The 11,539-nt window shown below is 35.9% G+C and overlaps 1 protein-coding gene across 5 annotated transcripts in view; it reads right to left on the reverse strand.

Moving 5' to 3' along the window:
- Positions 1–11,539, reverse strand: part of SHTN1 (shootin 1) — a 117,955-nt gene that overhangs the window by 41,558 nt on the left and 64,858 nt on the right. For all 5 annotated transcript variants that reach the window (XM_027112696.1, XM_027112693.1, XM_027112694.1 and 2 more), the window contains 3 exons: positions 5,841–5,987; positions 3,344–3,497; positions 1,449–1,548 (listed from right to left, as the gene is read on the reverse strand). In XM_027112696.1, the coding sequence (XP_026968497.1) occupies positions 1,449–1,548; positions 3,344–3,497; positions 5,841–5,987 (401 nt within the window). The remainder of the gene's footprint in view (positions 1–1,448; positions 1,549–3,343; positions 3,498–5,840; positions 5,988–11,539) is intronic.

Genomic DNA, 11,539 nt, shown 5'->3' on the forward strand with positions numbered 1-11,539 from the left:
ACACACACACACACACACACACACACACACACACACACACACACACAGCCTATTGGTTCTGTTTCTCTGGAGAACCCTGACTAACACACTAATATACCCTACCCTTTCCCCATGAGCCACACCTGGCCAGGACCTGTCCTTTCACTCCATTACTACAAAATGACCAAGATATGCCTTTTTCCTCTCTTAACTCTCTCCCATCTGTCCTCTAAGTCAAATGAGCAGGAAGAGGAGGGGAAAGCAATAAAGCCACTTAAAGAAGCCACAGGCTCTAGTCTTTTTCTTCCACTTCCACTTCTATCCATGATCTACTTCAGGGTAAAACAAACAGCTCAGGAACAAAGTTGGAAAACCTTGATTAGTGGATTCAAAGTCCATTGAAACTCAATACAAATGCAAATATACTTTTTTGACAAGAAAGTACTCCTTATCAAAAAATAAAAATCTCTTTCTACTGAGAAATTGTATTTCATACTACTTAAATTCATCTTAAAATAAAAATCATTCATGTTATTCAATGAAAATTTTCTTTAATGGGCCTTATAAGAGTTCATGCTTTAGATATACATAGTCTGAGTCCTACTTTCATTTCTCAGTGTGACTGTAGGATGCTTTTTGAGAAAATATTCTATTTGTTATACTTTACTTTTAATTCTAAGGGCTCTCAAGGTTTCAGAGACTAAAAATTAAAGGCCAACAGCAAGATTATAATCATTTTTTAATAGTTATCCCTCCTCACAGACAGAAGTGACCTTTCTTATCAAGCTCAAAATTCTAGACCTTAGAAAAAAATCAAAGTGATGAATTTCCTATTATAAATGTCAAATTCAGAATACCTCTTACAGATTTAGCTACTCAGGACAGAAAGAATTTAAAATACCTGAAATTCTTTCAATTGACTCTTGGATCGATCACGTGTAAAAATTATTTTGCCTTAACTACTTCAGTGGCTTAAAGTAGATCTGTTAGGTTTCTGTTAGTTCAGTACTTTTATTTTTAAAATAACTGAACAAAGCATAGCTTTTCAAATTCAAGTTAGTGAGAGAAAAACATGAAAACGTTCTGGAGAAGCTCAAAATTCCTTGATCTTCCAGTTAAAGGAAATCCTAATGATATGGACTGAAGTTTTAAAACTGAAGTATCAAAAAAATTTTTTTAGATGTCTAGCTCCTTGGTTTGGAACATCCACATGAAATCTAAACACCTACAACAGAAGAACACTGTAGGCCACAAGATGTCTTTATATGTTACAAGAAAGGAATGATATACTGGCCTTCAGAAAATTCTCTGAAACACCTGCTGATATCTTTCATACTTTTTACCACCACGCCCCTCAAAATGATGCATCTAAGCCCGTATTGCTTAAAAAGGGTACCAATAGCATAAACTTCAGTTTCTCTGACAAGGACTAACATTTGATGCAAAGCAGTCTTCCTGGACGTGCTTACCGGATAGGATTTGGAGGGGGAGGAGGAAGCGGTGGTGGAGGAGGAGGTGGGGGAGGTACCGAATTCTCAGACTGGTTCACCCGTTTCTGGAGTTCATCGACTGCACAGAGAGCAAGCATTCAGAAAAGAGCTGAAATAAGCAACTTAACACCTTATATACATGTAAAGGAAAAAACAACCACTCTCAAAATCAAGTTCTTTTATTAAAGCAAAGTTAGAAATTTCAGTATGAAACTGCAGAACCCTTTAAACTTTTTATCATCAGTAAGAGAGGCCTTATATATGTTACAAAAAATTTACCATCTTTTTGCTATATATACAAACTATGGAAAAGAAAAAATAAATCAAGACAATGGCTGGATGGGTGGGAAGTAAGGATTGAGAGTAGGCTGAAGAAATATTTGTTAACAATAGAATTTACTACTCAAACACTAAGAAATTGTTAATACTTGACTTTTAAAGTATACAGACCAAGAATTAATTTTAAAGATGACATTTAGTAATGAATTTTAATAGCATACTTTCCTCCTCCACTTAATCTCCTTCAAAAACTGCAAATCCTAGAGTTCTTGATTTTAACCAGACTCAGACTCTCAAGTGTTTAACTCAGAAACTTTTTGCTCTTTGGAAGAGCATTCTGGAAATATAATTTATTCATTCAAGCCATTAATGAAACAAGTTCTTACTAAGCTCCAACAATGTGAAAGAGCCTATGCTCAGTGCTGCTCATGACACAGTTCCTGACTTCAAGAAACTCAATTTGAATTTATATCACAGATGTGAATGCCTCTAATCGGGCTCTAATGGGCTACAGGTACTGCACTCAGGAATAGCTCTCCCTCTGCGCAGTCACTCTACTTTCCATGACTGACTACCCTAATGATTTGTGCATTTGTTTTTACCGTCAACACTTAAATAAGCAGTGGGGGCCAGGCTCCCTGACACCAAGAATCCTCTAGTTATTTCATATGCATGTATCTGTTTCTCTAAAGGGAGTTTGAGATCCTCATGGACAAAAGGCATGGTTTCTTTTCTTCTACATTTTTTATAGCACCCTAGGATACAGGGTATGGCTGGGTACACACACAGCAGACAATAACTAAAAAGAATGGACTACTTCTTAATTTTAGATCAATTTCAAAAAATAAATTGTAATTCACTTTCATTGTGGATTAGAAAGCATTGAATATTTTTTAAAGGAAAAAGCCTACTTGATTTTTCTGTACTGATTTCAAAATTCTAGTATAAAATTAACCAAAAATATCTGAAGTGAATATTGAAGCTGTTATAAAGGGAACAACCTGCCCCCTTAAATTACCTACTTTCCAACAGAAACTTATTACTTATCCCTGTGTAGTAATCCAACTCACACATTCTTGTTAAGCCTTCTAGAACTGAATGAATAAATCGTTTAAGTAACTCCTGGTGTTTTAAAAGTTTTTCCATTTAATATATATATTGTTGCCCATTTTATCGTTAGGTGTGATACTGAAAGTATTATTTCATGTGCATAATTAGACATTGAAAATGTAGGTAGTATAAACCTAAAAAGTTTAATTCTTTTTAAAAATGCACCCTAAAATGAATAAAATAAGTATTTAACGAACACTCATCTCTGAAGCCCTGAGAAATGCTGAAGTTTTGGTCTCCCCACATTAATGATATCTCTCTCTTAATTCTGTATGTGATGCTCATAAAGGCTGTGAGTCCAAAACAGAAGTCTAAATATTTGTGAATCACATGATTACAGCGACCGTTCTAATGAATTACAATAGTCAGAAATGAAGAAATTTAAAACAAATCTTGGTATTTTTCTATAGCATTTAGTAAATGTACTGGTCATGAGAGATTCACATAGTAATAATAAGACATAATAGGCTACTCAGTGCTTTTACCGGAATGCTTTAAATTTCTAGCTTTCTCCTCAGAATTCTGATATTTCAATTCCAATTCTTTTTTATCTTCTTCTAGAAGCTCCAGTTGCTGTTTGAGGTTGTGCATCTCTTTGCGGAGAGTTTCATTTTGTAGCTGCTCTTCTAATTTTTTGACCTATAAGTTATAAACAGACTTTTATGTGGTGACAGTTTTTCCTCTGTCAAGGAAAATAAGGGGAAAAATAAATGTTTCCCTTTTACTTTGCACTTCATAGCAAAGAGATTACAATTCATCTTAAAAACCACACAAATCCTAGGATACAGATAATACTTAAGATCACTATCAGCAATGTAATTCAATATAAATTTATTGAAGACTTATGTCCCAGATAATTTAATTTTTAAAGGTGACTAGAAAAAGTAAAATATTCATTTAATTTAAGTGACAAATTCATTTAAAACAGATTAACGCCTTTGTGCCCATTTTCAAAAGAAAAACTCAGGCAATATTAAAAATTTGGTGGGACAACTTGGTAACAAATATAAAAAACCTTAAAAAAATATAAGGAAGAAAAGACCCTTGATTCAGTAATACTACTTTTAGAATTTGTGAAATAGTAAGACAAGTGTTCAAATACATTAACTAGAATGTTCTTTATAACAGGGAAAACTTGGAAATAACCTAAATGTCCACCAATATTACTGATTTAATAAATTATAGTTATGTTCGTTAAATGAAATACTATGCAACCATTTAAAAATCACATAACCTCACTATACACTGACATGGAAATATATATTACCAAATGAAAAAAATCAGGCTATAGAACCATATGCTTGGCATGATTCCGTTTAACCTATATTCATAAAACTACAATTTACATAAACTTTGGATATGCACCAAAATATGGGATTTTTAACTAATCTTAATTTTCTGCTTTAGCTTTTTCTGTATTTTAAAATTTTGTTTTATTTTAATCATAAAAACAACACAGCTGTGTTTTAAAGATTGCTGAATCTGCAAGGGAACTTATAGACAGGTAAGAAATATTTTCAACCACATACCTGAAAGATTATCCAGAATAATTGTATAGTATAGTATAATACGTTTAGAAGTACTGACTGCTGTAAGTTCATTTGTAACTTTTACCTAATCTTCAGTACCTTTCCCACTACCCCAACAAGGAACATACACAACAATTTAGTCCCATCCTCAATACAATTTGCACGCATTATTTACTAAATGAGTTAACTACAGTAGTAGAACTTTTCAGAACCAAAATTTCTAACATAAGCTAAATAAAAATAAACCTTCTTTCATTCCCTTCATTTGAAAAGGTAATTCCTGGGCTTCCCTGGTGGCGCAGTGGTTGACAGTCCGCCTGCCGATGCAGGGGACATGGGTTCGTGCCCCGGTCCGGGAAGATCCCACATGCCGCAGAGGGGCTCGGCCTGTGAGCCATGGCTGCTGAGCCTGTGCATCCGGAGCCTGTGCTCCGCAACGGGAGAGGCCACAACAGTGAGAGGCCCACGTACCGCAAAAAAAAAAAAAAAAGGTAATTCCTGCATATGGGGACAAAAAAAATTATTTCCCTTCCATCTTACTCCCCAGGCCTCTTTCCCAGGGGCAAGCACAGTTACCACGTATTCATCTAGAGGTTCTCTACCTATACGCCAACATTTCTTATGGAAGAAAAAAAAATTAACTCTACCTCACAACCATCTTGGTTAAAAACTCCAGGAACTTCCAAGGATTAAATGTCAATATTGTTGCTGAAAGAGACTTCGACAGGTGGTAACAAATGGCAGCTAACAGCCTTTCCTTCACAAACTAGGTACACTGTAAGTAGTATAAACACTGATGTAATTTTTCTCAAGTGGTTTCTTTAATTTGAAAGGCTTTGTTCCACCTCTTCGCCTCTCCTCCTCTCTGCCTCTCTTTCTCACCCACCACGGTGACTATCCTTTCTGCCTAGCACATACAGGTAGGCTGTGTCAGCTGGAATAGCTCTACTCATACAAATTGAAATAACCACTTAAGTCTTTAAACATAGATCTGTGCAAGTTTACAAAATCACAAATTTTCCCTAAGCAAATAATTACTACTAACATGGACTTTTCCTCCCTCTTTGAATAAAACCTATGCCCTCCAACAAGCTCTTTGAGACCACTACACAATACACTCTCCTAGTGTATGCAGTCTCCCAAAACACAATCAACTCAACTTGGAAATGCAGATTTCCAAACTGCATTATCCAAGCTCTTTTTGAGTTGTATCTCTTTCTCTCGCTTCTACTAACCCTTTGGACAGTTTAAAGATCATTATAAAGCCTACAGCAGTGCATAAATTTTAGTTGGATACTATAAATTAAATTCATTTGGTAGTTATTTTTTCTAAAAGGTGAAAAGACTGGAAAGACTTAGTCACTTAGGCAAAACATGGAACTATGAGCTACTGGACTGACTCTTCTCAATTTAAGTATGTGTGTGTATTAAAACTCCAGGAGAAATCTGGTACCTTTTGTTGATGCTCAATTCTCTCTTCTTCAAGGAGCTGTATAAGTTTTGCATTTTCATCTAAAGCTTTCAAAAGCTGCTGGTCAGGAGCAGAGTTCTGTAGCAGAAGGTGGCTTTGTCTCTTTAGCTTGTTTTGTTCAATAAACATCTGCAAAAGTTAATTATAAAAATGTATATACCAATCATTTTCACACATCTCCTCAACTGAAACTGGAACAAAAGGAAAAGTATGTGGAGTTTTTATTAAAAAGTTAAAGGCAATTTCTGAATTATAGTATAATGATTTTAGAAGTAATGATTGCTAGGATTTCATTCATAACTTTTATATAATCTTTAGAACTTTTACCCTTGCCTCAGCACAGTATATATACAATAGTTTAGTCCTACACTGCAGTTTTTAATAATTTATTATTGCTTTAAAGTACATTAATACTAACAGTAGCAGCTAATATTTATCAAGAACTTAAGCCAAGTACTCTACTAAATATTTTATACACATTATTTTAATCCTTACATCAATCCTATGAATCGAACGTATCTGCAATGAAAAGCTAAAATGTACTAAACACTATGGGATAGATACAGTGGCAATCATTTTACATACATTTTATCATCTAATCCTTAGAACACCACTGTCAAGTAGACACTATTATTACCCCACTTTTACTAATAAGGTAATTGAGGCCCCGAGGGGTTAAGCAGCTTTCTCAAAGACACAAGTGAGTAGCAAAATCAGGATTTAAACCCAGATCTGTCTGATTTATAAGCCCACGCTCTCAACCATCTGGCTAATCTCCATCCTCTGCCATCTACTAGACCTAAGATTCTGTCTTAAATTAGTCTTTCCCCAGTGACGAAAGTAGTTAACAGTAAGAGGGTAAAGAGGAGAAGGAAAAAGGTATATTAATATTTACTGAGCATTTTATAAAACAATTTACATATATTATTAACTTAATCTTGACAACTTTACATATTGAAGGCAAAATTATTTTCTATTCACCCATTATTTCTTTTCCTTAATACCCTACACAAGTCAGCCAATGGGTGATTCCAAGCATGAAATGTTTTTCAAATTCTGATATCAGGCTTATCTTACAGTAGAGCAACAACATTTTCAAGTGAAATTTACATTCTTCCTCCATCTAACACCTCATTTCTCTGTAAGAACAGGTATAGATAGAGCATGAATGAATGTGTGCGCGCGCACAAGTGCCAGGCTGGAGAAAAGTGAGACGGGAGGTGTCCACACGCTAGGGAAGAGTAATCAGTATTACATCATAGTATCTTAAACTTGAGATCAGTGGTTTAATTGAAATGACTTATTTCAGGTTACTATTATTTAAAAAAATTATTTTTAATACATTTTTCCCTCTTAAAACTTAACTGGTTGGGGTCCCTTGCTGGTATCTTAGAAAATATCTCAGAGTCAACATGAAAGGCCAGCAAAAAGCAGCTGACGTAAGTGACATTCTCTGGCTTCCCAACAAGTGAGGCCTTTTGCCAAGAGAGCTCAGAGGCCAGGAGCAAACAGAGAGGAAGCGGTCAGCAAGGTTGACCAGGACAGAGGTGGGAGCTCAGCACTAAGACAATGCAGGGCACAGGTGACCATCAATGCCAAGGGTGCTTTATTACTCTCCCTGCACTGCTTCTCTGTACTCTGGTTCTCTCTTGGGAAAAGGGACAGATCTCCTTTTCTGTGTAACACTAGGAAAACTTGCTTAACTTTACATGATTATAAATTATCTTAACTCTATTATTCTGGAGAGAAAAGAATAAAGATATGTCTTAGGGATGCTAACAACATGAATTTCTTTTGCAAAACCCTGTAACAATCCCTAAATTACAATATAAGATGAAAAGAACATACAGAAAAGAAATTCCTTTCAATAATAATGGTAACTTGAAAAATATTAGTCATTAGACTACCTTTTATAGACTTTAAGATACTAAAATAAAACACTAAATAATGCTTTTTCTAAGATGTATTTAAAGAAAATTCAGTTACCAAACACTAATGAATTTGGTTTTTAGCTACGGTAAGAACTTGTTGGTTAGAGTTATTAAGTTGGTCCCTTACCAGACAAATAACATCATTGGTATCAGAATTTCAGAGAAATTCTCCTAAATCTTTTCAAAGAATGAGAAGAAAATGCTGTGTTATTAATATATAATTCATTTTTTCCAAAATGACATTAAAATATCATCATCTGAGTTGTCTGAAAACAACACGAATTACATAATAGTTTCACAGTATATTGGGACTACATGTTGAAAAAGGTATCCACACCATTAAACAGAGAAAAGAAAAACTACACTAAATAGAAAAAATTATATACTCAAAAAGTACAGGGAAGTCATCAAAAATTGAAATTATGTTGAGGAAATACAAAAACTTAACATAGCTAGGAAGACAACTCGTTGTTTCTTCCTTGTGGAGGGATCACGTTTTTGATTTCAGGGTTTATTTTTTATTTTTTTATTCATTTATTTATGGCTGCGTTGGGTCTTGGTTGCTGCCCGCGGGCTTTCTCCAGCTGTGGCAAGTGGGGGCTACTCTTCGTTGTGGTGTGCAGGCTTCTCATTGCGGAGGCTTCTTGTTGCAGAACACGGGCTCTAGGCGTGGAGGCTTTGTTAGTTGTGGCACGTGGGCTCAGTAGTTGTGACACGTGGGCTCAGTAGTTGTGGCACACGGGCTTAGTTGCTCCGCAGCATGTGGGATCTTCCCAGACCAGGGCTCAAACCTCTGTCCCCTGCATTGGCAGGCAGATTCTTAACCACTGCACCACCAGGGAAGTACTGGTTTTGGTTTTTAATTGGACAAGTGTGAACAGAAGTAAGGAAGAAATGTTCAATTTTTAATTTACACATTTGAGAATTGTTTGTATGTTTACAAGGTATATATCTTCCTTTTGTAACTAAAAAGGTAAACTAAATTAACTTCAAAAATTGATTTCTGAGCAGAAGCAAGAAGAACTGCAATCCTGCAGCCTGTGAAACAAAAACCACATTCACAGAAACACAGACAAGATGAAAAGGCAGAGGGCTATGTAACAGATGAAGGAACAAGATAAAACCCCTGAAAAACAACTAAATGAAGTAGAGATAGGCAACCTTCCAGAAAAAGAATTCAGAATAATGATAGTGAAGATGATCCAGGACCTCGGAAAAAGAATGGAGGCAAGATCGAGGCGATACCAGAAATGTTTAATGAAGACCTAGAATTAAAGAACAAACAAACAGAGATGAGCAATACAATAACTGAAATGAAAACTACACTAGAAGGAATCAACAGCAGAATAACTGAGGCAGAAGAACGGATAAGTGACCTGGAAGACAGAATGGTGGAATTCACTGCTGCAGAACAGAATAAAGAAAAAAGAATGAAGAAATGAAGACAGCCTAAGAGACCGCCGGGACAACATTAAATGCCATTTGCATTATAGGGGTCCCAGAAGGAGAAGAGAGAGAGAGAAAGGACCAGAGAAAATATTTGAAGAGATTATAGTTGAAAACTTCCCTAACCTGGGAAAGGAAATAGCCACTCAAGTCCAGGAAGCTCAGCGAGTCCCATACAGGATAAACCCAAGGAGACACACGCCAAGACACATAGTAATCAAATTAGCAAAAATTAAAGACAAAGAAAAATTACTGAAAGCAGCAAGGGAAAAATGACAAATAACATACAACGGAACTCCCATAAGGTTAACAGCTGATTTCTCAGCAGAAACTCTACAAGCCAGAAGGGACTGGCATGATATACTCAAAGTGATGAAAGGGAAGAAACTACAACCAAGATTACTCTACCTGGCAAGCATCTCATTCAGATTCAATGGAGACATCAAAAGCTTTACAGACAAGCAAACGCTAAGAGAATTCAGCACCACCAAACCAGCTCTACAACAAATGCTAAAGGAACTTCTCTAAGTGGGAAACACAAGAGAAGAAAAGGACCTACAAAAACAAACCCAAACCAATTAAGAAAATGGTGATAGGAACATACATATAAATAATTACCTTAAACGTGAATGGATTAAATTTTCCAACCAAAAGACACAGGTTTGCTGAATGTATACAAAAACAAGACCCATCTATATGCTGTCTACAAGAGACCCACTTCAGACCTAGGGACACATACAGACTGAAAGTGAGGGGATGGAAAAAGATATTCCATGCAAATAGAAATCAAAAGAAAGCTGGAGTAGCAATACTCATATCAGATAAAATAGACTTTAAAATAAAGAATGTTACAAGAGACAAGGAAGGACACTACATAATGATCAAGGGATCAATCCAAGAAGAAGATATAACAATTATAAATATAGATGCACCCAACATAGGAGCACCTCAATACATAAGGCAACTGCTAACAGCTATAAAAGAGGAAATCGACAGTTAACACAATAGTGGGGGACTTTTAACACCTCACTTACATCATTGGACAGATCATCCAAAATGAAAATAAATAAGGAAACAGAAGCTTTAAATGACACAACAGACTAAATAGATTTCATTGATATTTATAGGACAGTCCATCCAAAAACAACAGATTACACTCTCTTCTCAAGTGCACATAGAACATTCTCCAGGATAGATCACATCTTGGGTCACAAATCAAGCCTCAGTAAATTTAAGAAAACTGAAATCATATCAAGCATATTTTCTGACCACAACGCTATGAGATTAGAAATATGAATTACAGGGAAAAAAACGTAAAAAACACAAACACATAGAGGCTAAACAATACGTTACTAAATAACCAAGAGACACTGAAGAAATCAAAGAGGAAATCAAAAAGTACCTAGACACAAATGACAATGAAAACACGACGATCCAAAACCTATGGGATGCAGCAAAAGCAGTTCTAAGAGGGAAGTTTATAGCTATACAAGCCTACCTCAAGAAACAACAAAAATCTCAAATAAACAATCTAACCTTACACCTAAAGGAACTAGAGAAAGAAGAACAAACAAAACCCAAAGTTAGCAGAAGGAAAGAAATCATAAAGATCAGAGCAGAAATAAATGAAATAGAAACAAAGAAAACAATAGCAAAGATCAATAAAACTAAAAGCTGGTTCTTTGAAAAGATAAACAAAATTGATAACCCATTAGCCAGACTCATCAAGAAAAAGAGGGAAGAGGACTCAAATCAATAAAATTAGAAATGAAAAAGGAGAAGTTACAACAGACACCGCAGATGTGCAAAGCATCCTAAGAGACTACTACAAGCAACTCTATGCCAATAAAATGGACAACCTGGAAGAAATGGACGAATTCTTAGAAAGGTATAACCTTCCAAGACTGAACCAGGAAGAAACAGAAAATATGAACAGACCAATCACAAGTAATGAAATTGAAACTGTGATTAAAAATCTTGCAACAAACAAAAGTCCAGGACCAGATGGCTTCACAGATGAATTCTATCAAACATTTAGAGAAGAGCTAACACCCACCCTTCTCAAACTCTTACAAAAAATTGCAGAGAGGGCTTCCCTGGTGGCGCAGTGGTTGAGAGTCCGCCTGCCGATGCAGGGGATACGGGTTTGTGCACAGGTCCGGGAAGATCCCACGTGCTGTGGAGCGGCTGGGCCTGTGAGCCATGGCCGCTGAGCCTGCGCGTCCAGAGCCTGTGCTCCGCAATGGGAGAGGCCACGACAGTGAGAGGCCCGCGTACCGCAAAAAAAAAAAAAAAAAAAAAAAA

This window comes from Aethalodelphis obliquidens, unplaced genomic scaffold (genome assembly GCF_003676395.1).
Source record: "Aethalodelphis obliquidens isolate GAN/ISIS:26980383/991018 unplaced genomic scaffold, ASM367639v1 scaffold11, whole genome shotgun sequence".
In the NCBI taxonomy this organism is placed as follows: domain Eukaryota; kingdom Metazoa; phylum Chordata; class Mammalia; order Artiodactyla; family Delphinidae; genus Aethalodelphis; species Aethalodelphis obliquidens.